Source organism: Sturnira hondurensis, unplaced genomic scaffold, assembly GCF_014824575.4.
Source record: "Sturnira hondurensis isolate 20B ecotype Veracruz unplaced genomic scaffold, ASM1482457v3 Scaffold0009322, whole genome shotgun sequence".
Taxonomy (NCBI): Eukaryota; Metazoa; Chordata; class Mammalia; order Chiroptera; family Phyllostomidae; genus Sturnira; species Sturnira hondurensis.
In genome coordinates this window covers 66,051-91,876 of record NW_028081953.1, presented here as the reverse complement: position 1 = coordinate 91,876, position 25,826 = coordinate 66,051, and the positions used below count along the sequence as shown (strand labels likewise).

Genomic DNA, 25,826 nt, shown 5'->3' with positions numbered 1-25,826 from the left:
CATGTGGTTTTGGATTAAGGACTGAAGATTCTGGCAACACAGCTGATGGTGCTGGGAACCACAGGAGGCCTGCCAGCCGAGTGTGGACTACTGGGAAGGACCGGGGGGCTGCCTGAGCCACAGACTTCTATTCTTTTTCTGAGATATGGTATCCAAGACCAGGCAAAGGGAGGGGCAGAAAGGATAGTGTGTGTTTTGAGGAATTTCAAGGAACTTTGGCATTTTAACGCAGACATTGTTAAGTCATTACTCTAAGTCTGTGTAACTTTTCAATAAATAGTTCCTTTCCTTTTGACCAAACTCTGGCATTGAGGGCTATAATTCCTAAGGGTGGCAGGCAAGGCAAACCTCGTAACAGGGGACCCCAGGAGAGGGTGTGTTATTCAGTAACAGTATCTTGTCCCCGCACACACCCCACCAGCCATGGGTCCGTTCTCTAACAGTCAGTGATGTGGGCTGAGAAAAATTCACAAAGAGAAGAAAGTGTAGAGAGTAAAAGTTTTATTTTACTCTCCCAGTGGAAAAGGCCAGAGATGTGCACCCAGACCAGCACCAGCACCAGCACCAGCTCCAGCACCATCACTGAGGGGTTGGGGCTGAGAGTTTCTATTGGGTGATCGGGGTGGTTGCAGAGCTGGATGTTTTGGGCTACAGCTTGTTCCGATGTTTTGTTTGGGTGCAGGGTCCAGTGGTCATTGTGGTCTAGCAGGTCCTGTTTCATAAGTTCCCGGAGCCTCTGCAGCTTCAGGGCGCTTCCAGTAACTTTCTAGTCCTGAGGATGAAGGCTCATAAAACAATTAGGGTCAGCATGCTTTATAGGGTCCAGCCAGCTCTGGGAGAGAGGGCCTGAGAGAGTGGGTTTTGTCCTATTAGTTAGTTTTGGTCACTGAGCTTGTTATGCCATGTGGCCCCTGAGCATGTCAGGGTTACTGCACAGACACCTTCTGTTAACAGTCTCCAGAAGTAGCAGGTGGGACACAGCAGGCCTGAGGGAGGACCAGAAAATGTCTGTTGAAGGAAGAAAGAGAGGTAAAACAGGCTCTTGATTCATCTTAGCCATAGTCAGGTTCAGGTGTGAATTTCCTGCGTGTTTTCTCTGTGGCTCAATGTTGCCCCCTAAAGGTCAGGAGTAGACCTGCAGCCAATGTCAGGTGCTGCACAGGGATGCTGACCAGTGCAGGGTGAGCCCAGAGACAGGTCAGGCATTGTCCAGAGTGCTATGAGTCCAGTGCCAGGAGAACTGTCCCACCAGGGGCATGTGCTGTTTCAGACAGAGCTTTATGTTTTCAAGGGTTCAGAGGGAGGATCTGAGGAACATTCTCCTGAGGCATTTGGGAGAGAGTGTTGTCAAGGAGGCTTGATCCCCAAAATATGCTGTGTGCCCTTCATCACAGCATTGGGGCATTTCATAAAAGTCATATGTGTCCCTGTCTGTCATCTGACCTAGGCCTCCTCTCAGGGCCAGAAGCTGGAGAAGCTCCACATGACGACTCAGCCAGGAGACCCTGTGTGTCCTTCTGTTAGGAGTAGGGAGGTTCCCATGGGACCCTCAGTCCCTCTGAGGTAGAAGCTACTGCAGATTCTGGGTTTTCCTGTCCCATCCTGTACAAGAAGTTTCCTTTGTTCCTGAGGACATTATGACCTGGTGACATGTCTTCAGAAAGTTCAGGCACATGTCCCAGTCTGGGGACTCTAGGAGTGAAAACTCTTCTGCTGATTCCTATAAGGTCAGGGTTTGCTCCTTCCTCCCCTGGCAGTAACTCTTCCAAGGGTTGAGGATCCAGAGTTTCTGTCAAGTCAGGTGTCTTGGAGAACAGGAAAAACACAGGTCCTGGGTGATGAGACATAACTCACAAGGTGGGCCTGTGGACGGCTGTGATTTTCTGGAAATAGAGTGTGGTCCAACCTTTCACAGTTAGGAGGTTTTTCTTACCTCCTGACTGTATAGGAAATAAAGGCCTGAGCCTGGGATGTCCCCAACCATGTGCTGCTGTACTCTCATGTTGATACCAGTGCCTTTGTGTGTATAAGAACCCTACTTTGACTTCAAATGTCACAAAGGGTGACAACCTTCCATTGTGTGGTCTTCTATATCAATTTAATGAGTGTTTACTGAGCATCTGTGATGTGTCAGGTTCTTGGTTGGGACCTGGAAACTCCAAAGAGAATAAGACATATGTGGGCCCTGTACTCATCGAGTTTACTTTGTAACAGGGGCTCTCTGGTAAATTATGATTTAAAAAATTAGTTCTAATCAAGTGAGGGAACATGAAAAAAAAACCTCTTCTGGTGTGTACACAGCATGCACTCGAGTCTCTGCTGCTCTCAGGATACCTAAGAGCCCTGCTGACAAAATGACTTCGTGGCCAAGACATCAAGAGTCAGTGGCCATTTTCCCCTTGAAAAACAGATGGTGTTAAAAAAAAGAAGCATCTTACAGAGGAGTGCCCATTGGTAGGCTGACGATGTGCTGGATTGAGCAGCAGATGGAGTCCACTGTGGGGAGCTTGAAGAGTTAGGAAGACTGTGTAATGATTGATCTGGTGAAGTTGGACCCTGAGGGGCTGTGGGTGCTGCTGAGTTGGAGTGGGTGGTGCCCCAGAAAGGCTTCTGTACTTCTGCTGCCCCCTGGTGGACAAGAAGAAAAAATGGGGAAGAAAACATGTTAGGCATTTTTTTGAGTTTTGTATTTTCTTTTCAACTTATATTTTTGCAATATTTTATATGTGTATATAGACTTTGAACCTACTTATTTACTTACTGTTGGACATCATAAGCCTAAAATATAGATAGTATATGACCTATAAAGTTTTTCCAGTTGCATATACCCGAGAGGTTGTTACAATGAGTATGATGAAAATGTCCCTTACTCTTAAAGTCTCTTCATGACCTCTTGTAATCTCTTCATTCTGCCCCTCTCCACTCCAACCATGTGTGAAGAAAACACTCACATGCTTTCTGTCACTATAGATTTATTTTTATTTTCAGAATTTCCAAAATTTGAATGATATAACATGTAATTTTAGGTGGAGTTTGGCTCCTTGACTTAACAAAATTTTGACATAGTTCTTTTTAAAAAAATCTTTTCTTTCTGTCTCAACCCAGGGATGCATTAAATTTGTGTATTAATTCACCCCTTTGTGGCCATTTGTGTTGTTTCCAATTTGGGGCTGTTACAAGTAAACCTGCCGTGAACATTTGTGCAGAAACACCTTTAACACAAAGAATTAGGTGCTTGTGAAATCAGTGAATAGCTACAGAAATGGAAGTTAGGGAGCTGCCACTCGGAGTCTGGTTTCAATGTTGCACAGCCACAGCCCCACCCAGAGGTAAACAAACACCTGTTTCTTCACATAAAGCTGTGTCTGCCACAGCCCGCCCATCAGTCAACACAGCAGCAGAAATAATGGTTCCATCTCCCTTCCAGCTTCTGAGTTAAACAGAAGTGCACTTCAGAGGCTGAATTTGATTCACATCTGGATTTTCAATCAGGAGGAATTGGGGAAAGGTAGTTTGTAATATTTTAGTCCATTTGATATGAGAGGAAACATAGAAGGAAATGGAGGACAGATGCCAAGTGTCACCAGACAATACATGGCATTTCTGAGTCCACTTTCAGACAGCGTGACTCTGGGAGGGTGGTCTCACAATGCTCAGTGCATACTTACAACACGTTCTGTGCCGCACTGCAGAACTTTCATACTGTTAGGTCTTTATTTGTATTGACAGTGTGTGTTAATCTAAACATATGGGCTTTCTATTATTCTTTTATGTAATTTCATAGTAATTATTACTCACCAAGATATTACTATCTTGGAAGGTTACATCTTACAAAATGCAAAGTCTTTGTCAATTGCTTGTTGAACAAATCTATAATTATGTCATTGTAAATTTTGTTATTTATAGTCATTGTTTTACTCTAGCCATTTGCAAATGTATCTTTGGAAAGGTTCATGTAAAGAACTCTGACTTTAAATTATATGTATCTAGCTCTGGCTGGTGTGGCTCAGTGGACTGAGTGCCCACCTGCAAACCAAAGAGTTGCTGGTTTGATTCCCAGTCAGGGCACATGCCNTTTAGAAGAACAGATTGAAAGTCAGTTGTTCTAAAAATAGTTATTCCTAAAGGAATAAGTAAGTTTGCCAAAGTTGCAGAAAGATTTGTGAAGGCTGTAAATGTTACAGTGGTCAGGTAGCAGGATGCAGCCAGGGCCCCTCCGAAGAGGGGTTTGTAGTGGGGTCTAGAACTCGGGGTGTCCAGGAAATATTAAAAATATAGAAAGTCCTCACCCCCACAAGTCTGAACTGGGGTTGGCACACATGGAGCAGGGCCATTGAGACTTATTTTGCATGTCAACAGTTGGCCAGCTTCATACCTGATATGCAAAAATGGTTATTTTTATATATCTATAACTGCTGCTTTCAGCCGGGGCGATGGGAGTGACTTCATAACTGAGAGGCAGCTGCCCCTGGTTACAGCACCTGGGTGAAAGCTCGGAAATTGTTGCTACGCACCAGGGGACTCCATCCGCCCATACTTACTATGGCAGCCGAGAAAAGATGGAAAACCACCAGAGTGCTGGCAGGTGTGGCCGGTTGTGAGAAGAGTCGGAAACCGGAATGCAGAGGAAGATTCACGCCGGGATTTAAACCCAGGTAGGGCAACCAAGCATGTGGACCATGTGGTTTTGGGGGGAAACCATGCAGTTGTGGGGCTCCCTTAACCACGGTGTTTTTGGAAGCAGGAAAGCATAATGTAGCAATCATGTAGAGCTCTCTCTTAGCAGTTTGGAAGAGTGCAGGAGAGAGGTTGTGGGAAGGAAAGGGGTGAAAGGACTCTTGCTGGTGGGCCATGAGGAGGTGGCATGTGGTTTTGGATTAAGGACTAGAGATCCTAGCAGCACAACTGATGGTGCTGGGAACCATGGGAGACCTGCCTGCCACAAACTGCTATTCTTTTCCTGAGATGTGGTATCCAAGACTGGGCAAAGGTGGGGAAGAAAGGATAGTATGTTTTTTGGGAAGTTTCGAGGATCTTTGGCATTTTAATGAAGACGTTAAGTCAGTACTCTAAGTCTGTATAACTTTTGAATAAATAGTTCCTTTCCTTTTCACCAAACTCTGGCATCGAGGGCTATAATTCCTAAGGGTGGCAGGCAAGGCAAACCTTGTAACAGGGGACCCCAGGAGAGGGTGTGCTATTCGGTGACAGTATCTTGTCCCTGCACAGACCCCACCAGCCATGGGTCCATTCTGTAACAGTGATGTGACCTGAGAAAAATTCACAAAGAGAAGAAAGTGCAGACGGTAAAAGTTTTATTTTACTCTCCCAGTGGAAAAGGGCAGAGATGTACACCCAGACCAGCACCAGCACCAGCACCAGCACCAGCACCAGCACCAGCACTGAGGGGTTGGGGCTGAGAGTTTCTATCGGGTGATGGGGGTGGTTGCAGAGCTGGATGTTTTGGGCTGCAGCTTATTTCGATGTTATGTTTGGGTGCAGGGTCCAGTGGTCATCGCAGTCTAGCATGTCCTGTTTCATAAGTTTTCAGAGCCTCTGCACCTTCAGGGCGCTTCCAGTAACTTTCTAGTCCTGAGGATGAAGGCTCATAAAACAATTGGGATCAGCATGCTTTATAGGGTCCAGCCAGCTCTGGGAGAGAGGGCCTGAGAGAGTGGGTTTTGTCCTATTAGTTAGTTTTGGTCACTGAGCTTGTTATGCCATGTGGCCCCTGAGCATGTCAGGGTTACTGCACAGACACTTTCTGTTAACAGTCTCCAGAAGTAGCAGGTGGGACACAGCAGGCCTGAGGGAGGACCAGAAAATGTCTATTGAAGGAAGAAAGAGAGGTAAAACAGGCTCTTGATTCATCTTAGCCATAGTCAGGTTCAGGTGTGAATGTCCTGCGTGTTTTCTCTGTGGCTCAATGTTGCCCCCTAAAGGGCAGGAGTAGATCTGCAGCCAATGTCAGGTGCTGCACAGGGATGCTGACCAGTGCAGGGTGAGCCCAGAGACAGGTCAGGCATTGTCCAGAGTGGTATGAGTCCAGTGCTAGGAGAACTGTCCCACCAGGGGCATGTGCTATTTCAGACAGAGTTTTATGCTTTCAAGGGTTCAGAGGGAGGATCTGAGGAACATTCTCCTGAGGCATTTGTGAGGGAGTGTTTTCAAGGAGGCTTGATCCCCCAAATATGCTGTGTGCCCTTCATCACAGCATTGGGGCATTTCATAAAAGTCATATGTGTCCCTGTCTGTCATCTGACCTAGGCCTCCTCTCAGGGCCAGGACCTGGAGCAGCTCCATGAGACGACTCAGCCAGGAGACCCTGTGTGTCCTTCTGTTAGGAGTAGGGAGGTTCCCATGGGACCCTCAGCCCCTCTGAGATGGAAGTGACTGCAGTTTCTGGGTTCTCCTGTCCCATCCTGTACAAGAAGTTTCCTTTGTTCCTGAGGACATTATGACCTGGTGACATGTCTTCAGAAAGTTCAGGCACATGCCCCACAGCCTGGGGACTCTGGGAGTGAAAACTCATCCCCTGATTCCTATTAGGTCAGGGTTCGCTCCTTCCTCCCCTGGCAGTAACTCCCCCAGGGGTTGAGGATCCTGAGTTGCAGTTAGGTCAGGTGTCTTGGAGAACAGGAAAAACACAGGCCTGGGTGATGAGACAAAACCCATAAGGTGGGCCTATGGAAGGCTGTGATTTTCTGGAAATAGAGGGTGGTCCAACCTTTCACAGTTAAGAGGTTTTTCTTACCTCTTGACTGTATAGGAAATAAAGACCTGAGCCTGGGATGTCCCCAACCATGTGCTGCTGTACTCTCATGTTGACACCAGTGCCTTTGTGTGTATAAGAACCCTACTTTGACTTCAAATGTCACAAAGGGTGACAACCTTCCATTGTGTGGTCTTCTATATCAATTTAATGAGTGTTTACTGAGCATCTGTGATGTGTCAGGTTCTTGGTTGGGACCTGGAAACTCCAAAGAGAATAAGACATATGTGGGCCCTGTACTCATTGAGTTTACTTTCTAACAGGGGCTCTCTAGTAAACTATGATTTAAAAAATTAGTTCTAAACAAGTGAGGGAACATGAAAAAAAAACCTTTTCTGGTGTGCACACAGCATGCACTCGAGTCTCTGCTGCTCTCAGGATCCCTAAGAGCCCTGCTGACAAAATGACTTCGTGGCCAAGACATCAAGAGTCAGTGGCCATTTTCCCCTTGAAAAACAGATGGTGTTAAAAAAAAAAAAGCATCTTACAGAGGAGTGCCCATTGGTAGGCTGACGATGTGCTGGACTGAGCAGCAGATGGAGTCCACTGTGGGGAGCTTGAAGAGTTAGGAAGACTGTGTAATGATTGATCTGGTGAAGTTGGACCCTGAGGGGCTGTGGGTGCTGCTGAGTTGGAGTGGGTGGTGCCCCAGAAAGGCTTCTGTACTTCTGCTGCCCCCTGGTGGACAAGAAGAAAAAATGGGGAAGAGAACATGTTAGGCATTTTTTTGAGTTTTGTATTTTCTTTTCAACTTATATATTTGCTATATATATATATAGATATATATACTTTGAATCTACTTATTTACTTACTATTGGACATCATAAGCCTAAAATATAGATAGTATATGACCTATAAAGTTTTTCCAGTTGCATATACCAGAGAGGTTGTCACAATGAGTATGATGAAAATGTCCCTTACTCTTAAAGTCTCTTCATGACCTCTTGTAATCTCTTCATTCTGCCCCTCTCCACTCCAACCAGGTGTGAAGAAAACACTCACATGCTTTCTGTCATTATAGATTCATTTTTATTTTCTAGAATTTCCAAAATTTGAATGATATAACATGTAATTTTAGGTGGAGTTTGGCTCCTTGACTTAACACAATTTTGACATAGTTCTTTTTAAAAAAATCTTTTCTTTCTGTCTCAATCCAGGGATGCATTAAATTTGTGTATTAATTCACTCCTTTGTGGACATTTGTGTTGTTTCCAATTTGGGGCTGTTACAAGTAAACCTGCCGTGAACATTTGTGCAGAAACACCTTTAACACAAAGAATTAGGTGCTTGTGAAATTAGTGAATAGCTGAAGAAATGGAAGTTAGGGAGCTGCCACTCGGAGTCTGGTTTCAATGTTGCACGGTCACAGCCCCATCCAGAGGTAAACAAACACCTGTTTCTTCACATAAAGCTGTGTCTGCCACAGCCGCCCATCAGTCAACACAGCAGCAGAAATAATGGTTCCATCTCCCTTCCAGCTTCTGAGTTAAACAGAAGTGCACCTCAGAGGCTGAATTTGATTCACATCTGGATTTTCAATCATGAGGAATCGAGGAAAGGTAGTTTGTAATATTTTAGTGTCCCTTTGATATGAGAGGAAACATAGAAGGAAATGGAGCACAGATGCCAAGTGTCACCAGACAATACATGGCATTTCTGAGTCCACTTTCAGACAGCGTGACTCTGGGAGGGTGGTCTCACAATGCTCAGTGCATACTTACAACACGTTCTGTGCCACACTGCAGAACTTTCATACTGTTAGGTCTTTATTTGTATTGACAGTGTGTGTTAATCTAAACATATGGGCTTTCTATTATTCTTTTATGTAATTTCATAGTAATTATTACTCACCAAGATATTACTATCTTGGAAGGTTACATCTTACAAAATGCAAAGTCTTTGTCAATTGCTTTTTGAGCAAATCTATAATCATGTCATTGTAAATTTTGTTATTTATAGTCATTGTTTTACTCTAGCCATTTACAAATGTATCTTTGGAAAAGTTCATGTAAAGAACTCTGACTTTAAATTATATGTATCTAGCTCTGGCTGGTATGGCTCAGTGGACTGAGTGCCCACCTGCAAACCAAAGAGTTGCTGGTTTGATTCCCAGTCAGGGCACATGCTTGGCTTGCAGGCAATTGAGAGGCAACCACACATTGATGTTTCTCTCTCTTTCTTTCTCCCTCCCTTCCTCTCTCCATGAAAATAAATAAAATCTTTTAAAAAATAAATTACATGTATTTAAGCAAGTCATGTCTTTGAAGTAAATGAAGACTTCAAAGATATCTTCATTTACTGGAACCTTAAGGAATAAATGGATCATGGAATTCAAATAATCAAGACAAATGAAAATTGATTCAAAATATTGCTAATTTTAAATCTTTTTGTTTTCCAGATATAAGGAAACTTGTTATTTTTTCCTCTAGAGCAATTTGTAAAGCACACCCTCCTAAGCAATATTGAAGCCTTTATATTTTTCTCCCTACCTAATCCCTCCAGAATTCAGCAACTCCTAAGGAATGAGTATGATTTTCATGGCAATATGTTTATTTGCATAAATCAATAAGAATCTATTCTGTTTATATAGCATCAGTTTCCAAATGTGGTTTTATTAACCAAGTCTTTGTCTGGAACGTGATGATGGAAAGAGTCATGCCTGGACTCTGGATGTCATGAGAAAGCCTTCAGGAATTGAAATTCAATTTGAAGCCACTAAGAGTCCCTTGGAGAAATATCCTGGTACCTTGCTTGGTCATATGGTTTATTGCAGTGTTTTCAGATAAGAAATAGAAGTTGTTTTCCTGTAGATGGCAAGGAAGGAACCTCCAGACATGTTGGAGACCTCAAGATTTTGAGGGATCCACCCAAACCTGTAGGCATTACAGGCAAAGACAGATGGCAACTGTGTGGCTTGTCTTTTGTGCCATGAAGGGCTGACTAAAGTTCAGTCTGGAGGTTCCTTGTGAAATCCCAGCAAAGCAGATTTGAAAGAGCATTATATAATCAACTACTATTCTTGTTATGTTCATGTAAATTATTATCCAATTTGAACTGAACTTAGTGCAGTCTCTTTGTAAAATAATGGTGATTTTAGGGAGAGAAATCAGGTTTCAGCCCCTACATACAGTGTCACAACCCAGCGACTGAGTTGCCCTGCTCTAGTGAACACCTTAGGGCTCTGATCCTGCTACAGAACAGGCACAAACAGCCCAAAAGATGGCGCAAGAAGAACCCAAAGTCCCAGAGCCAATAACTCTAAGCGACCAAAGATTGCCAGCCTCTCAGAAGCCCAATTTAAGACACTATTTATCAGGATGCTGACAGAATTGGTAGAGTACAGTCACAAATTAGAGGAACATATGAAGGCTAAACTAATTGAAATGAAGGGAGATGTCCAGGAAACCAATAGCGATGAAAAGGAAACTGGGACTCAAATCAATGGAATGGACCAGAAGGAAGAACAAAACACCGACCGGAAAGGAATGAAGAAATTAGAATTCAAAAAAATGAGGAGAGAGGCTTAGGAACCTCCAGGACATCTTTAAATGTTCCAACATCCAGATTATAGGGGTACCAGAAGGGGGAAAGAAACAGCCACGAGTGGAACACTTATTTGAACAAATAATAAAGGAGAACTTCCCCAGTCTGGCAAAGGAAATAGACTTCCAGGAAATCTAGGAAGCTCAGAGAGTCCCAAAGAAGTTGGACCCAAGAAGGAACACACCAAGGCACATCATAATTACATTAGCCAAGACTAAAATGAAGGAGAGAATCCTAGAAGCAGCAAGGGATAAGGGGACAGTCACCTACAAAGGAGTACCCATCAGACTGTCAGCGGATTTCTCAAAAGAGACCTTACAGGCAAGAAGGGGCTGGAAAGAAGTATTCCAAGTCATGAAATCCAAAGACCTACAGCCAAGATTGCTTTATCCAGCAAAACTTTCATTTAGAATGGAAGGACAGATAAAGTGCTTCTCAGATAAGGTCAAGTTCAAGGAGTTCATCATCACCAAGCCCTTATTATATGAAATGCTAAAGGGACTTATATAAGAAAAAGAAGATGAAAAATATGAACAGTGAAAGGACAGCAAACTCACAGTTATTAACAACCACACCTAAAACAAAAGCAAACCAAGAGGACAGCTAGATCAGGAGTGGAACCATAGAAATGAAGAACACATGGAGGGTTAGCAACAGGGGAGTGGGAGGAGGATAAGGGGGGAGAAGGCACAGAAAATAGCATAGATGGTAGGTAGAAAATAGATAGGGGAGGGCGAGAATAGTGGGGGAAATATAGAATCTAAAGAACTTGAGACACGTGGTTATAAACTAAGGGGGGAAAATGGTGGGGGAGGGAGTGTGCGGGTGGAGGGGAATGAAGGGGGGAATAGAACAACTCTAATGGTATAATCAATAAAATATATTTTTAAAAAAAAGAAATCAAGCTTCAGAGGCAATCACAATGTCCACTTGTCACCCACAAATTGAATTAAATCCTAATTTTTCTAGTTCTTTTTCAAGCTAATTTTTCATTTTTCTTCTTTCATCATTTATGTTGGAATTATTGAGAAGTACTGATGCAGTTTCAGCCATACAGACTTCACCTACTAGTTTGCCTCTCTCTGTTGGGGATTTTAAGGTCAATATCTAGTCCCAGCTTTTCCTGGCTTACACCAGGAAAGGTGTACGCTAGGACCTATAGCAGCCATTTTTATTTTCATTTTTGGGCCGCATCTCCTCAAATATCTCATATCCTTCATTCGGTGGAGCATCCAGGCTCTGGGAGATTCCCTCCACTAAATGGCCTCTGGCCACAGGTTTTGCCTTTTGGGATATCTGATTTCACCTTCTCCCTCTTGACAATGCATACCTAGATCCACAGACGGGGGTAATTCTACACTGATAACCTTCAGGAAGCATTTCCAGAAGAAGACACTTTTGTCTCTACTCCCAGGAACCAGCATGGTGCCAGGTCATTAAGAATAAATCCATCTCAAGAGCCAGAGGGAGTAGAACAATGGTCCCCTTTTCAGGCTCTCTTTGCCAGAGCTGGCTTGACTGACTCTTGTTTAATGAGGCTCAGTTCTCAGGACTAGAAAATTCCTGGAAACATCCTGAAGGCACGGAGGTCCTGAGAACTTACAAAACCAGATGTGCCAGACTGCAATGCCTGGACCCTGCAGCCATAGAGATAACACCAGAACAAGCTGTAGCCTGAGTAAGACCAGCTGAAACATCCTGCACTACAATCGCCCTAATTACCTAACAAAAGCTCAAAGCCCCTGCATTTTGCTGCTGGTGTATCTCTCCACGCCAAGCCCTGGCTCCTCTCTTGGAGGGTAGATGAAAACTTTATTCTCTGCATTTTCTTCTCTTTGCGATTTTTTCACCACCTGCATCACTGGCAACTTTAAGACAGGTGACAATGAGGATACATTTATTAAATCTTATCTCTTGAAGCCTCAAACCACACCCCATTTTTGTCCTTACCTTCATGATGAACATACAATAATCCTAAACTACCCAACATCTCTCCAAGTCTGAGACAATGACAACTCCATTTCCCAGCACCACCCCAGCAGGTAGGCTGGCCCCTCGCTCATATTCCTCCATTTATTTTGACCCCCGAAAGCCCTGCCGACTTACACTCCTAAATCACCCTGAAACCCTATAGCCCTTAACGCCCTCAAATACCTGGGCTTCACGGTTTCTCATTCTGACGCTAAGCACACCCCATTCCTTCAACCTCTTGCTCTATGCCCACCTCTGCTTACCCACAATCCACCTTGGGCCAGGTTACCAAAGATTTCAGTCAAATACCTTAGAGGCCACAAGGAGCAGAGAAGAAAACAGAACTAGAGGAGAGATTTAGTTCCCACTTCCCAGGTTCTGTGCTTGGACTTGCTAAGGACGGGCCCATGGAGTCTGTGAAAACAACAAACAAAGGCTGAGGACACTGATGAAGGGCCTGAGCTGCAGGTCCCAGAGGACCCGAAATAGGGTCACTCGGGACAGATCTGCTGGTGGCTGACATGAAAGGATCTTGCATGTTTACTAGAGTTGAATGAATATTTTAAAAATATTTCTGAGATCTTGCTCCTTAACTGTGCATAAAAATGGATGTGGAATAAGAACACAGCTGGTGGTTAGACCACTGTAGACGGGTGCTTGTTCATGTCGACACATCTTCTCAGATTCTGGGACAAAGGCCTCTTTGAGGCAAATGTGGTCCTAGAAGAATCTGTGCAGCAAAAAGAAGAATCTTTTGCTGTGGAAGCCAAGTCAGAAAAGAGTGAGAATAATTGGGACATTTATCTGTAGGATGGTAGCTAGAGGAGGAAAAAAGATTACAAGTTAAATATAAGGATTGATACTGTGAGCAACATGATAGGATCAATAATTACAGGAAGGTGATGTAAAAGTAACACATAAATTAGACAAATTTAAAGAGGCAAGTGAGGATTTATTCAAGGACATGCAACAGAGCAGTGAGACAGAACTCGACACCCCTGGGACCAAAGCCTGCTGAGATTGTCAAAACAGGGGAAGGATCGCAGGTAGCTGTGTTTGCTAACTGTGCAGAAGAGAAAAGCAAAACTTCTCATGAAATCCCAAAAGGAGGTCCTTTCACAGGTTGGTTGTAAAGGTCTCCACCCAAGTCATGCCTTCCCTTCCTCAGACACTGGGCCACCCTACACCAGGAGGTTGAATTTCAAGGAAATGGATTCAGGCATTTGAGACAGGTTTTCTGTGAATTATAACACTGATGAGAAGTTTTAAAGAAGACTTACGTATACTTTAAAAGGGCAGAGAAAGCATCCTCAATTACAAATTGCAATTATATGTATATACTTCAAAAATTCTCTACAAAGTTGAGGTCAGAGGACTCAGTGAGGAAAAACCTGTCTGATTAAGGTCTCCAGGTCATAACAAAACTGGTTTCTGCACGGTAAAGGGAAATACAACTGAGTATCTTTCAGCCAAGACCCAGTTTGCACCTCCATCAGTTCTCAGAAATTTATAAACAAGTACATAATAATGGAGAGTCCCCAAACAGGGCCAGGATCTGATCTTACAGAAGGCTATGCTTCTAGAATTTTCCAGGGAAATGTTACATTTCTCTTTAGCCATCTTTTCTAAGGTCACATGTCATCTCCAAGGAAGAAGAGTGTCTTCATTTTACAACATGGCTGGTGTCATGGCCTTGATTTGGCCTGAGTAATTAGGTAACTCAGAGGAACTGACATTCACCACATCATTTGCTCTAATGCAAATATTTCTGTGACACCTAAGATAAAAGCTTTTGCAGTGTCTTTAGATTCAAGAGTATCATTCTCACCCTTCACCTGGACACTCTGCAGCATTGGGTGATGCCCTTTTCTTCAACAGATACCACAATACTCATCAGGCCAAACTCAGGTCCACAATGAGTGAGATTAAAGAAGGACCTGGGAAGGACCTGGGTCTGGGAGCCTGGCACCCTTGTCAGTGGGAGTTGGTGGAGGTGGCCCCTGGTGGCCTGTGACAAGGGCAATGAGATGAGGGCCCAACAGGGTGACATTTTCTACAAAATGTAGAAAAATCATGTCTAGTTCTATGTGAACATCAGTCTAATTAGAACATAAAGCCAAAGGCTTGGTTGTACTCCCAGTGTTTCCATTTATATACTATTAACACATAAACAGGATCATACCAAACTTATGCAAATAAGCCCATTGCCATGAGGATAAGAATACTCAAGAAGGATTAAGAATACACTGGCAGAAGTGAAATAATGAGAAAAAGATGAGTTGACTACCCACGTGGGGGTCCTTTGTCTAGTCCCATTGTCCACAACCATGCCCTGGAGAAGGGACAGAGCTTGGATTCCTGCAGGCTCATCACGTATACCCTGTGGTCATCACAAAGCTATGGCTCATCCCCAGAGGGATGAAATGTTACCTGCACCATGAAGATGGTGCAACTGAGACCAACCAGAGGTGGAATCTGGTGTGGAATGTGACCTTAAGTGAACAATAATGACATTGTTAGCTCACATTTTTGAGCATTTATTGGCTCAATGCAAGTCTTCTAAGGACTTTCCACCTAAACAACAAATCTACTTGGTCTCTGATATTCCATATTCTGCATGCCATATTATCTTGTATTTATTTAAATAGCATTGTCTACAGATAAGGTCTACATCAAAGGTTCTCACTTATTATTATCTTCTTTTCAATTTCACCTTAGAAAATATTGAGGCCTAGTTCAGTGGTTATCAGCTATATTGATTTTTTTCTTTCAGAGATATTTGGCAAAGTCTGGAGGTATTTTTGGTTGTCAGGACTGTGGGTAGACTATTGGTACCTGCTGGATAGGGCCCGGGGATGTTATTGAAAGTTCTGCAATGCACAGAACAAGCCCCTGTGACAAACACTGATGTGGTTCAACATGTGAGTAGTTCCAGACCTGAAAATCCACTATAGATCAAAGTCTTACTCTAGGAGTTTTAACAAAAAGGAATATGTCAATCTCTAAGATAGTAAAGCAATGGCTTGTTAATATTTGATGAGAACAAATCTGTATATTCAACCTGGGCAAATGGGTCAGGTGGGCAAGGTGAGCCTTCCTGGCACGTCTGCACCCCAGGGAGAAGGCAGGGAGGAGTGGGCAGGCAGGGGGAGAGGGAGGGTTTGATAGGAGCAACGTCTCCCCAGTGTGGTCAGGAGGGTAGTTAGTGTGGAAAGGGATCCTGCTTCCCTCCCCCTGGGTCACACAGAGGCCTTGGCCCCCAGCTTCCAGGCAGACAGGCCAGGAGCCCCCATGGCGACCACCACCTCAGTGATGGCTGGGCAGGGGCCTGGGAGTGCTCAAGTATTCACATTTACAGAAACAAAGAAGATTGGTCACTACAGGGTAATCTGGAGATGAGGAAATAGGGTATTGATTTTAATAAGTGTAGAATTTTAGTTTTACTGATGAAAATGGCTAGATTTCTGCTTAACAAGAATGAGAATGTATTTACCATTACTCAATTGTCTTCTGGCTATTGGTTTGTGGTGGTAAATTTAATGTTATGGGTGTATAATATAATTAAAGACAAAAATTTTCAGGATAAAAGTTGAGTATTTATTGACAATGCAAATCCTTTAAGAAATATTCACATTCAGAACAAATATATTATGATAATGAGAAAAAGCTTTATTTACAGTTTAATAACATAAATGAGGAAAGAAGTGTTGCTCAAATTTCACTTCTGGCTCAAGAGTCTCACTTTCAACAGAACTAATGGGGTTGGATAGTTCACACTGGTAACTCCCAGAATCTTCTTTTTGGACAGGATCTATCATGAAGCTTCTCTGGTCCTGGGACAGCTTCATTCTCTCCATGAGCTATAGATTCATGCCACTGAACAATCAATGGGTAGACATCGCATTTGTATAGCAGGTCAAGACTGTGGTATTCTCAAACTGTGTGAATGTGATGTTGCTGGCTAGGAGGATGTGCAATCTCACAGGCTCTGTGGAGAAACAGAGAATGTGACCCATTGAGACTGGGCTTGAGACATGGATCCACACCACTTCCTCAGAAATCTCAGACACTCACAGCCCACAGTGAGCAGTGTACAGGTCATCAGAGTTGGCCTGCCATTTGCAGAAGGACAATCATCTCAGTTCAGGTGACAATGTGAGGAGAGAGATGCACCTCCTTGCTGACCCCAGATACGCCCACGGTGATTCCATCCTTATTTCCTCAGACATTCTGGTAGTAGCAACACACAAAATCTGTTTTAGCTCATGTGTCCTATAACCTCATTAGGTAGAATTTTTTTCTCATGGGCTTGTATTAATCTTTCCCTAGAACTTTTCTGGACTTCAAAAAATATCAGGTCCCACTCCTAATATACAATTTTATATGTCGGGGAAGGCAAGCTATCCATCTTTGTTCGTCTCTGGGACCAAGGGAATTTTACAGTAAGCAGGAAATCATGTGTGTATGATGTTGTTAAACAATTTATTAGACAGCAAAGATGGCCCAGGCCAGTCTTCACAATGTTAGACTTGGAGGATTTTCATCTAAAAGAATGCTCAGTCTGCACAAGTTTTTGTTTCCTGGTCTGCTGATTCAATGCCATAGTGAAATAAATGTCTAGAGGGAAGTGGTCACAGTTTTAACAAAAGATAGAAACTGTATGAACAGACAAAAACTATTTACTATAATAAAAGCTATACCTGATGCCCACAGCTAACGAAATATGTCATAGAAAATCTCAAAAAAGTTCACTAAGATCATAAAGAATAAAAGATGCTGCTTTTCCCACTTATTCAACATAGTACTGGAAATTTGACCAGGATATTTATGGAAGAAGATGACATAAGTTGTATACAAATTGGAAAAAATTAAAACACTATCTTTCAGAAAAGAAAATATAATCTAATATGTAGAAAACTCTAAAGATTTCACCATGTACACACAAACTCTTAGAACTAATAAATGAGATGAAGTTTCAGGAAAACAATGAACACTCAACATCAATTCCTTTTCTTGTAACAACAATGAAAAATTTCATAATGGAATTAGGAAAGCAGTTCCCTTTACAATAGCATTGGAAAGACTAGAATACATAGCAATAACTTAATTAATAAGGCAATAAAAATATACACTGAAAACAAATAAATATTTCTGAAAGAAAGTAAAATAGACACAAATCAATAGAAAGACATCCATTTTCATGGATGGAAAGACCACCAACTATTTACATATTTGATTCAATCCCTTTCACACTCCTAAGGACATTGTTGCAGAAATCGAATAATCCATCCTAAAATTCATTATAAATTTCATTAAGTCTCAAATGGTTAAAACAATCTGAAAAAATAACGAAATTGCAAGTCTGCATTTCCTAATTTCAGAGCTTACTGCAGAGGTAAAGTAATCAAAATAGTGTGACACTGTCATGACAACTTCTGTTCACCAAACAACATAATCAAATGGTATCGATGAAAAGGCCTAGAATATTCAATGGAGAAAAGACAGCCTATCCCACAAATGCTGTTGCACAGCAATATCACACCCAAACATATGATGGGACGGTTGTCTTAGACTGTACACGAAATATAAGTCAAATAGATCAAATTCTAAAGGTTGCACCTAAAACTATTAAACATTTCATAAATAATATAGAAACAAGCATTATTGCATTAGACTTGGAAATGATTTTTTAAATATGTAACTAAGAACACAGGCAAAAAAGTGAGACAACTTGGATTTTGTCGAAATGAAAAATTTCTCTTCATCAGAGAAAACAACAGAATGAAAGGTCAGTAACCTGTGAAATGGGAGAAAATATTTTGCAAATCATATACAGGATATAATGTTAATACCCCAAATATACAAAAACCCCTCCTATACCTCAACAACTAAAGCAAATAGTCTGATTTAAAAAGGTAAAATACACAAAATGACATTTCTCCAAAAAGATACATAAAAGGTCAATAAATAGAGAAGAGATGCTTAACCCCACTATTATTTTAAAAAATGGAAATCAAAACTCTCAAGGTCGAAGTTGTTGCTTCTGATGTTTGGCATGGTTAACTTTGCTCTTCAGGTAAGAAAAAGAAAATCACCCTGTGTGGTACCTTTGATGTCTCCAAAACCTTCTTCAACCAGAGTTGGGACCTCTCACCTCACAGCCAGGTTGAGTTCTTAAAAGAACAAGGCAGGTCTGCATATCACAAGACAAATGCATGGGGGTCTGAGGACTCAGAGAATGTATGGGCTCCAGCGCTGTGTCTGGGGGAAAGTACAGACTCTCTCAGGTGGCAGTTAGGTCTCAGGGTTTGGTTGTGGAGAGACACAGACTATGAGTCAGAGACACCCCTGCACTTCTCCTGCTTCTTCAACTGACCAGCTGACTGCCTGCCCAGCCAGAAGCCTTTCCTTTTCCAGGGCATACCAGAGACTAGAGTTTGAGCAGAGATGACACATAGAGACCAGAAGCCTGTGGGTGGTAAGTTGACTACTCAGTCGCCTGAACCAAAAGGTATGTCAGTTTCTTCCAGGTGAGTGTGACTGAAATGAGCCAGTGGGCCAGCAAATGATAGAGCAGAATCTGAGAAATGATTTAGATAAGAGTAAAGGGGAATAAGAAGAAACTGACTATGGAAGCAGAAGCATGGACTCTGCCCTTGGTCATTAAAGTCATTCTGTCTCTGCTTAGGGCAGGTGAGGACATGTACAAATGCAAAAATGTGTGACTGAGGGCAAGTAAGCAGCATGGAATTGCTGAAATTCCAGCCCTTGTGAGCCATTTGCGTTAGATGGCTATGAGGTAGAAATTGGCATATGACTTAAAACTCTACCATCTGTGAAAATTACTGTTACTAACCAAGGCCTGAGACCAACTGCAGAAAGGGCTTTTCATTTGAGAGCAAAACAGGATTTGAGACATGGGTCTAAGTTTCTGGAAGGACAGAGAGCCTGTCTCCTGTGTCCAGAATTTCCAGGACTCTGCATCCAGGTTCCAGGCTCTGAAGTGGTTTTTGGATCATTCATTCATTCACCATTTATTTCTTCCTCATTCATCAACAGCAACTGAGTGCTACTTATTGGTCCCTGAGCTGGTTTCAGGGGTAGAGTGGGAATGAGAAGGCCAAGTCCTTTCCTCTGTGTCTGGTGGAAGTGACTACCACAACAAGCAACAAATAGGTAAGTGATCTGAAGTCCAGAGCAGGAAGGTGTTGNTCTGAAGTGGGTTTTAGATCATTCATTCATTCACCATTTATTTCTTCCTAATTCATCAACAGCAACTGAGTGCTACTTATTGGTCCCTGAGCTGGTTTCAGGGGTAGAGTGGGAGTGAGAAGGCCAAGTCCTTTCCTCTGTGTCTGGTGGAAGTGACTACCACAACAAGCAACAAATAGGTAAGTGATCTGAAGTCCAGAGCAGGAAGGTGTTGATCAACTCCCTGTGTTAGAGGCCCAGGTGTTCTCTGCTGACTCTGATTTTTACTGCAGGTTATTTGGTTCTAGAGTAAAAACAGATTATTTCTCCATTTCCTTTCACTCCCCAGAACAGAATGTATTCCTCTGAGATGAGGAAACCTAAGGAAAAAGGATCTGAGCCAAAGATTGAAAAATCCACAGACTCCTCCTAAGGCCCCAGGGTTGGGGAGAAGATGAAGAAGCTATGACTACAGACAGACCTCAGGTGGCTCTAATCACAAGCTCATGGTCTCTGTGACTCTGATTTAGTGAGTGCATGTCCCTGTTTCTCAGCTTATTCTCATTGGAGGAGGATGAATATCTGGCTGCCAGGTTGTCAGTATGTTACCTATAATATATTGGCAGTTTCTGGCCTAAATCCTGGAATAGAAGACCTGTCCAAATCAGAGTCATCTGTTGTTGATCGAGTGTGAGAAAGGATCCCCTGGGCTGATCCCACCTGGTCAGGAGCTGCCAGAAGCATTTTTTCTCAGTTTCCTTCTAGGAATGTGAATTCTTTGTGAACCTGAACTTTGCTAAGTCCTCCTGGACAGTTGGCTAATACCCAAGGACATTGTCCAACTGGGCTCTCCACACACAGTCTCAGGTGATAGACTAAACCCCATTTTTGCCAAGACGTGGCTTTTGGGCCTCAGCTCCAACTGATGACCAGCTCAGGAGCCTTGTGATTTTGGGCACCTGTCAAACTATTGCCCAATTATCCTTTCCAATTTGCAAAACCCAACCTGACTCATGCTCCACAAGGTCCCTCAAGACCCTGGAATAGGGTACGGGAAAGGGACTCTCATGTGGAGCTCTGTAAGTATCACAGGGGGTTTCCCAGACGAGGCTTTGACAGACGCCTGCAGGGTCATTCTCAGAGTCATGGAAAATTGTTCTGGGGCTGCACAGAGACTGACCTCCTTCTGCTGAGTGACTCTCATCAGACTGATCTTCTGGCTGCAGTGACTGTCTGCAGGGCTGGACACTTGGGAGCGGAACTGAGATCCTAGAAGTTTGTATACACTGTGTGTCTATCAACACAGAGTGTAGGCAAACTAATCACCAAAACACAATCTGGGACGAAACACAGAGGAAAGTGGAGGAAGAGTCCTGGGCTGTCAGTCCCGGGTGGGGAGTAGAATTCATACCACTCGACACCCAGACGTCAGAGAGCAATCACTCACCATATACTTCAAGCCATCCGAATGCTATTTCTTTTCTAAAACCTCGAATGTAGACCTCAGCGGTATAGAATCCTGTGTCACTTTTGGTAACCTTCCTCAACAGCAGGGATCCATCGTAGTGTATCTCCTCTCGGCTGCTGTGTGCCCATCCTTTCCTAAAATATCTCTGGGTTATTGAATAAGATGCAATCTTATTAGAAAGGTTTACCCCTTTCCCCCTGTACCACTTGAAGCCTATAAAATTGAAAGGCTTATTGCGGAGATGGAGAAGCACATCCTCCCCCTCAGCAGCACTGGTCGACACAATGGACAGCTGGGTGGTGGCGGGCAGGCTCCACATGGTTAACAGGAAGACTGGAAAAGAAGAAAGAAATTGATCAATGTTTGCTTCTATGTGTCAGGATGGTAACATGAGACTTGTACCCCAAGCAGGTCTCTTCATCTCTCAGCCTTAGTCTACATGTGCCTGTGTGTCTCCCACGGTCAAGTCAAGCCCCATGGCTACCATTCCTTCAGCACCCCTCAACCTGTTACATTTCCTGTGTCCAGTCCTCTTCTCCAGGTATTTATCTGGCTCGCCCCCTGTGCTCAGACCCATGCTGACACTCAGAGTGTCTTTGAAAGACACCTTCGCTGACCAACATCTTAACACTTTGCTGCCTCTTTGAGAAAAGACTCTGTCTTCACTTTCTGACCTACCTTTCCTCTGTTTCTTCATGGCATTTGGGGGTACCTGATATCTCATCTAGATCTTTCCCTGTCTCTCCTTCTCTCTTGCATAGAACACAAGCTCCATGAGAGCAGGGCTTGCCTGATCTTGTAGCTCCAGTGACTGAAACAGGCTGCAAATACCTGTGGGTAAATGAATGAGTTTTCCCAGGTGCATTTGTCCATTTCTGAGGTTAGTCATTTTCCTGCCTCTCACCACTTCCAGATATGAGATTTTCCTCTCACTGAGCCTCCTTCCTCATCCCACTCTGCTATTTTGTATTATACATACAAGTCCAATCAGAAGCCTTCCCTCTTTTCTCAGAACACTGGTCTCTTCAGCAGACCGCAGCCAGTCTCTGTGCCAGATCCTTAGTCTACCCCAAGAAATTGTCTCCTACTCACCAACCAGCAGGAGCCCTTGCAAGTGGACAAGTCCTCTGTGAGTAGAGACTGAAGGGGATCCCATGGTGTCTGATGTCTGCTCTGTGGCTGCCGCTTTGAGAACAGTTTGAGGTTCTGTAAGGCTCTCAGGCAGGCCTGTTCAGAATGGTGGGATCTGATGTGTGTTCTACCTGTACACTGGGCTTTATTTTTTGTCATGTGACTGGAGGCGGAGTCTGTGCCCAGGACCCGCCCACTGCCTGTCCTCATTTTTGCCACTCCTGTCCTTTCTTATCAGTTTACTGTCATTCTCAGATTTAGTTTCCTGGGAACTATTGAAGCCTCTGAACACCACACACGCAGTCACACACGCATACACCTACACACAAACACGGAAGCACACACTCACAAACTCTGGTAAACCACTCAGTAGCCTGTGGTGTCTGGGTTTCACTCATTCCCCACAGTCTCCTTTTCATAGCTTTCTCTCTCTCACACACACACGTTTGGCTTTTCCCTCCAGAGCAAGAGTTCTTGGCTAACTCAGGATAAAACCTGTCATAGGGATGTCATCCCTGCACTGTATTAGGTCACCTGAAAAACTGTAAACATTGTCGTGCCCTGGTGACACCTTCACCAAACTGCTTCAGCAGCTGTCCAGCTAAGGTGAGGTTCATTCAGAATGAGATCCCTTGAAGGTAGAGCCACTGCTCCTGCTCTCCTGTGCACAGGGGAAGTCTCCAGGTCCTGTGAACCTGCAGGTGCTGACCTGGCAGGGCTGCAGTGGGCCTCAGTCTCTGTAACTAACAAGCTCTCAGGAGATGTTCATCTTATTGGCTTGTAAGGTACACTTGCAATAGCAGGGCTGAGGCGGTCACGTGTACCCCTCAGAAGATGACCCACTCACTGCAGCACTGGCCTCTGCTGTGTGTCTAGCTTGGGTCTGTCAGCAACACACAGAGAGCCCCAGGTTTGTCTCCAAATAGGGACTATTTCTGTTTGTGACACAGAAGCACAGCTGGGCACCGGGTCTTTCCCATGTTCTCAGATGCTCTGAGAAGGTTTTATTTCCTCCCAGCAGGAAGGTCACAGAGATGACTCTGAGGGAGAGAAAGGGGCAGGCATGGTGACAATTGGAGGGAGTCCCTTCCTTTATCTCAGGCTGTCGACTGGCTTTTGCTTCCTGGGACAAAGACCAAAAACCATTAGTCTCAGCTGGACCTGCAGTGTGAAGTGGGGCATGTCCCGCATGTCCCAGGAAGAAAGGACTGTGGTGAAAGGTCAGGTGCCTTGGGCTTCCTGGTCTTGGAGGGACTGGTTCAGGTAGACCATTCTTCTCCAGGTCTGTTTCTTGGGCCTGCCCTTGTGCTCCCTGGCTGCTGGGACAACCTCTGAGTTATCCCTGGGAAGATTTCTAGTGGTCACCTCGCCTTGCCCATGGGTGATGCCAGGCACGGAGTGGAGAGCAACACAGAAACCCCTGAGAGAGGAGGTGCTCCCAGGCCCTGTCAAAGTAAGAAAATGCTCAGACCTGTGAAGCAATTTAGTGAGTGTATCTGAGCGATACTGACCTCATATGCCTCAAAGCATCAAAATGTGCAAAGAATGGCAGTTTTGCAGCTTACTTTATACGTTATAGTCAAAGGGGGGAGTGAAAAGTGGCATGCAATCCATTAAGAGGTAAAAGGAAGCATAGTAGAGGAACCTCTAGCATTAGGTGACAGTCTACATGGAGATGCACATACTTATTTTCCATGTGGGTGAGCACAGAACAGTTAACATCTACAGGGCACAGAGGGAAGTGCAGGGGACCCAGTGAAATGAAGGGTTTGGGGTCTCATACACTGGTCCCAGAGTCGGTGCCTTTCAAATGTCCAGCACAGAAACTCACTTTGATGTGTCAACGTTATGCTCTTTAAGATGCCTAAAAACAGGGGTCAGAGCTCACAAAAGATTAAGACTGACCTTTGCTAAGCAAGGTATTGGCCTGGGGTGTGACAACTTGCCATCACCTGCTCAGTGAGACATTTCTGACCAGAATACTTTGTAAGGTTACTTTGGTCACTGATCTTTCAGGCCTGTCTTGTGGGCCCCTGAGCTTGTCAGGGTTACCGCACAGCCTCTTCTTGTTAACAGTCTCTCGAGGCAGCAGGTGGGACAGAGCAGGCTGGAGAGAGGGCCCCAGAAATGCCTTTTGAAGCAGGGGATGAAAATCAGTCTAATTATTCATTGTCTTAGCCACAGCCAGGTTAATGTGTGAGTTCCCTGTGTGTCCTGTGTTGCTTAATATTGCCCCCTAAAGGGCAAGAGTAGACCTGCAACCAGTGTCAGGTGCAGTACCAAGATGCTGACCAGTGCAGGGGGAGCCCAGTGAGAGCACAGGAATTGTACAGAACAGTATGAATCCATTGTCAGAAGAATTGTCTCACCAGGGGGATTTACTGCTTCAGATGGAGCTTTCTGCTTTCAAGACTTCAAAAGGAGGGCCTGGGGAGCACTCCTTGAAGGCTTTTGGGAGAGGGTGTTGGCCAGGAGGGCTGAGTCCCAAAAGGTGCTGTGCTTCCTCTCTCACTGCACTGAGGTGTTGCATGTAAGTCATCTGTGTCCCTGTCTGCCATCTCTTCTAGGCCTCCTCCCAGGGCCCAGCAGCTGGAACAGATCCACACAAAGACTGGATCAGGGTACTCTGCAGGTTCTGTTAGGGGAAGGGAGGAATTCCTGGGACACTCAGCCCGTATGAGATGGAAGCAACCACTTATTCGGGGTTCCCCTGTCCCATTCTGTGCAAGAAGTTTCCTTGTTCCCCTGGACATCATGATGTGGTGAAATGTCTTCAGAAGCAACAGGCAGATGCCTCACATACCGGGGACTGTGGGCATAAAAGGTCAACCCCTGATTCCTTTAAGGTCAGGGTGTGCCCTTTCCTCCCCTGGCAGTAACTTTACCAGAGTTTGAGGGTCCAGAGTTTCCTATCAGTGCAGGTGTCTGTGAGAGCAGGAAGAACACAGGCCTGAAGTGATGAGCCAAAACCCACAAGGTGAGCCTGTGGAGGGCAGTGATTTCCTGGAAAGAAAAAGTGGCCCAACTTCTCACTGTTATGAGGTTTATTTCCTGCCTCCTGACTGTACAAAAGAAAAGACCTGACCCTGAGGTGTCCCCAAGCATGCAGTGGCAACCTCTCATACTGACGCTAATGGCTTTGATGCATAAGTAACCTACTTTGACTTCACATGTCAGAAAGGGTGACAAGCTGCCAGTGTGTGGTGTTCCTTGTCAATTTAACGAGTGTTTACTGAGCATCTGTGATGTGTCAGGCTCTTGATTGGGCCCTGGAAACTCCAAAGGAATAAGGCATATGTGGGCCCTGTGCTTATCGAGTTTATCTTGTAACAGCGACAGACTCTCTGATAAATTATGACTTAAGGTATTAATTTTAAACAAGTGAAGGACATAAACAAATAAAACCTTCTGGTGCATACCCAGCATGCCCTTGAGTCTCAGCTGCTCACAGGATCACTGAGAGCCTTTCCGACAAAGTGACCTCTTGGCTGAGACATGAAGAGTTAGTGGCCATGCGCTCCTTGAAGAACAGAGGTTGTATGAAAAACCTGTCTGCCAAGGACTGACCCTGGGTATGCTGAGGCTTGGCTGGATGGAGCAGTTGCTGCTCACTGTGGGGACTGTGGAGAGGGAGAAAGGCTGTGTAGTGATTGACATTGGCAACGTTGGGCCCTGTTAGGTTGTGAGTGCTGCTGCGGTGGGGTCAGCAGCCCCCAGGTAAAACTCCAGGCATCAGAGTAGTTCTGCTGC

At 44.2% G+C, this 25,826-nt stretch overlaps 1 protein-coding gene across 1 annotated transcript in view; it reads right to left on the bottom strand.

The window, feature by feature from the left end:
- The window catches only part of LOC118994459 (carcinoembryonic antigen-related cell adhesion molecule 21-like), a 32,902-nt gene extending 10,742 nt beyond the window's left edge, over window positions 1–22,160 (bottom strand). Inside the window, exon 1 of the mRNA XM_037057096.1 lies at window positions 22,038–22,160. Coding sequence (XP_036912991.1) covers window positions 22,038–22,101 — 64 coding nt within the window. The 5' untranslated portion in view covers window positions 22,102–22,160. The remainder of the gene's footprint in view (window positions 1–22,037) is intronic.
- Window positions 22,161–25,826: the final 3,666 nt, after the last annotated feature.